General features: G+C 26.7%; 1 protein-coding gene across 1 annotated transcript; it reads right to left on the bottom strand.

Annotated features, from left to right (window-relative positions):
* Window positions 1–639: 639 nt before the first annotated feature.
* On the bottom strand, window positions 640–3013 carry LOC100207920 (metalloproteinase inhibitor 2). Its single transcript, XM_065814949.1, has 2 exons — window positions 2770–3013; window positions 640–1608 (listed from the first exon to the last, which is right to left on the bottom strand). Exons 1-2 carry the CDS (start codon window positions 2873–2875, stop codon window positions 1085–1087), a joined length of 630 nt encoding a protein of 209 aa, XP_065671021.1. The 5' UTR covers window positions 2876–3013; the 3' UTR covers window positions 640–1084.
* Between the last annotated feature and the right edge of the window lie 279 nt (window positions 3014–3292).

The following is a 3292-nucleotide window of genomic DNA, read 5'->3' as shown; positions in this document are numbered from 1 at the left end:
TTTTAATTTCATCAATCAAGTCCAGGATTCCATGTTAGTTAAAGTGTTTTTTAAAAATTAAATTAGTTTCAAACCAATTAAATCATTATTTTTAAATGGGCAAAACTTTTGAATTGACAAATTTATCGATAGTAATTAAGTTCTTTAATAAAATATTTGGTTTCTTCAGCCAAATGAATTCCTCGTTTTTTACTTGTTTTAATTTTAACTAAGAATTTCATTAAACGATTTATCTGCGTTTAGAGTTTTAACTCTATATTTAAAATGTTATATAACAATGATTTTTGTTTTCAGTATTAGAACGTTTGTTTTAAATTTTTATAGTTTTTAGGTGACATTTTTTATATTCATTATAAAAAATTTTTTCTTTTATTTTACTCGGCATTTCATTTGTTGTGAAAAATTCTTAATCCATTTTTAATTAATTATTTTTTTCCTTATTTTTCATCTATACCTGAAGAGGTTTATTAAGTAGTCATGTCTTTCATAAATCTTACTAATACTATAAAAGCTTATTTACTACTTGAATTTTGTAGATTTTAAATAGTTTTGAACTATTGGACTATCTATTTGAAAAAAATTAATATTTATTTGAACGATACGAATAATGAAATTATTAATTAAATAATGAAACTCTAATTGCAATACTTTTTAAATAATATTCAGCTTTTTCATATTTATAACATTTCTTTTTTTCCTTTATAATTTTATTTTGTTATTTAATATGAGATATATTCGTGTTGGTTGCATGAAATCTGTATTTTTATATACTCTCTGCTTCATTGCGTTTTATAAGAAAAATCATTATTAAAGAAGATTTGGAGTTGTGTATCTTGTAATAATGGAGTTTTGATCGAGTTTTGCTTTATTTGTTAAATTTCTGAGCGATTTGGCATTACTTTGTCTTGAGCATATTTGACTGAGTTTTTAATAATCAATAAACTGCTAAAATGCCTATTAATGATCGGGCAATAAATCAAATCAACAAAGAGTTGACCAACCATTCAATGATCAGACAATCACCACATTAATGAACAAGCCATCAACTATCTATATGTTAGTTCATCAAACAATAAAGTTAACATCATCGTTCATTAAAGTTAACAGCTTTGTTTAAACACGTTAAAACCTTTTTTTTTGAAAGTTTAGTCCATTCGCAGGTACCATTATTTAATGTGCACACACCGTTCTGCTCATAACAAGCTCTAGATGTTCCTAATTGACATTGGTCAGGTTGAAAAAGCCCTCCAATATCTCGACTACAAATTTCACTATTGCAACCGGTTACCATGCAAGCGCATGATAGTTTTCCTTTCCGCATTGCTTTTTTTAAATGTTTTGGTAATAAAGACCATTCTTTGATTAGTCCACAACTTGTAACATAAACCGTATTTCGTTTGATACTTCCGCCTAATAGATAATGTTTATTCTTAATTAGATCGGCACTACAAAGATCTAATGCACGCGGAGTTAAAACAACTGTTGTTTGTCCCTCCTTGAATATTTCCGATTTTTGAAAGAAGACTTTATGTGTTTCAAGAACAAAATCCTGTAAGTATATATTACCAACTGACATGCGCATTCCCGTTGCAACTTTTCCTGATATCACTAAAAAGTACAAGTAGAAAACATGATTAAACAAATTTTAAAACTAAAATTACTTGCTAAAAAAAAGTTCTATTTGTTATATCAAGTATATGTTAGTACACAATTCAGAAATAATACATATTATTTCTATTGTCATAAGTTAAAATAAAATCTCTTTGAAAAGACTTTACAAACAAGGCTTTATTCTTAAGTAAAGGAAAAAAAATTTCAACGCCTTTATGACGGCTGATTTTATGACGGTTAGTTTCAGAAGTTAAACTTAGCAAACCTTGGCATTTGATTCTAGATTACACTAGCATTACAACTATTGTCTGTAATGATCTTTTTTATTTCTCACAACTTTATTATGTGTCGTTATTGCCTAAAAGGTATCAACTTAATTAACTATTGGTTGGTATTTTACTATTCTTATAAAAATTAATTTTTTTAGAATTTTTTATCCGATTTGTTTTTTCTTAATTCTCGGCTGTCTGTACGCAATCAAAATGTTGACGTCACCGTCACGACCTCAAATGCCTCTTTATAATTTTACCAATTTAAAAAAATTTCATATTTTTAACTAACTTTTAACTAAATTTCATATTTTTAACTAATAATTTTTTTTTCAGCTTATATAATTACGATATTATTAATTTAAAACATAAAAATAGTAATATTACAAAGAATAAGTATAAAGAAACTTTACGTGGTTTTTTTTCGACATGATCAAGGCCGTGTCCCTTAATCAAGTAAAAATCTGCAGCGGGACACAATTTAAAGTTGTCTATTTAATAGTACAGTCACCAGATGTAAAACTATTACTAAATAATTATTTAAATTTTTTTTACTTAAACTAATTGAATATAGTTTATTTGAATTTATTCAAATAAATAATTCAATTCTTTTTTATGAAACTGATTCTTTGTATTGACGAAAGAAAAAAAAAAAGATCTTTTCGTATGTCAATTGTTTTTGGAAAATAGAAAAACCAAAGCTCGTTTAAGTTATTTAAATTATAATCTATATTTTTCTAATATACTTAGAAACTTTTTTTAATTTTTTGTATTGAACCCGTTACAATGTTTACTAAAAGTTTAAAAATGGTTTTAATAAATATTAAACTTTATTCATATATTCACTCAGTGTAACTAAAAGATATTTTTAATCTAATTGTTAACTTACCGAAATCAGACTGACAATAAGCTTCGTGAAACGATTTTGGTAAACATTTACAAGAGTGTGTTAAAGGCACAAAGACTACTAAAACAAAAAGATTCAAGTTGATCATTGTATTTATCCGTCAACCTAAGTGAGCTTCGACGATCTGAGTGTGCTTTGACACAAAGTTAAATGGCTCAAACCTGTGATATGAAAGTTATAAAGACACGTAATCCAATTGGCAAATTTTCTGCGCCAGATTTTCTGATTGTCTACCCAGTTCTTAGTAATACTTCACTCTATTTTTACATCGTAAAGTAATTAAAAACATCGCTTCTTTGTGTGACTAACAAGCACAAAGGTAAACAGGCATTATAAATTTATGTCGGTGTTTTTCAAGTTATCCCAATCCCCCAATAACTTACTTTCTTTCAAGCTCGATTGGCCCGAATTGCTTCTGGAACAAAAACATTTTAAAAGTTGTTTATGTAAGTTTATTAAGATAATTACGTTAGATGATAGTCATTTATAATTGGTTGATTCACAA

Source organism: Hydra vulgaris, chromosome 13 (assembly GCF_038396675.1).
Source record: "Hydra vulgaris chromosome 13, alternate assembly HydraT2T_AEP".
Classification (NCBI taxonomy): domain Eukaryota; kingdom Metazoa; phylum Cnidaria; class Hydrozoa; order Anthoathecata; family Hydridae; genus Hydra; species Hydra vulgaris.
Note: the sequence above shows the minus strand (reverse complement) of the source record. Positions and strands in the feature narration are given on the sequence as shown.

Excerpts from the sequence above, each read along its gene's own strand:
- LOC100207920 (XM_065814949.1), bottom strand. The coding sequence starts at position 2,875 with ATGATCAACTTGAATCTTTTTGTTTTAGTAGTCTTTGTGCCTTTAACA. Across the intron at positions 1,609-2,769 it reads TTATTGTCAGTCTGATTTCG|TGATATCAGGAAAAGTTGCA; the intron begins GTAAGTTAACAA and ends TGTACTTTTTAG.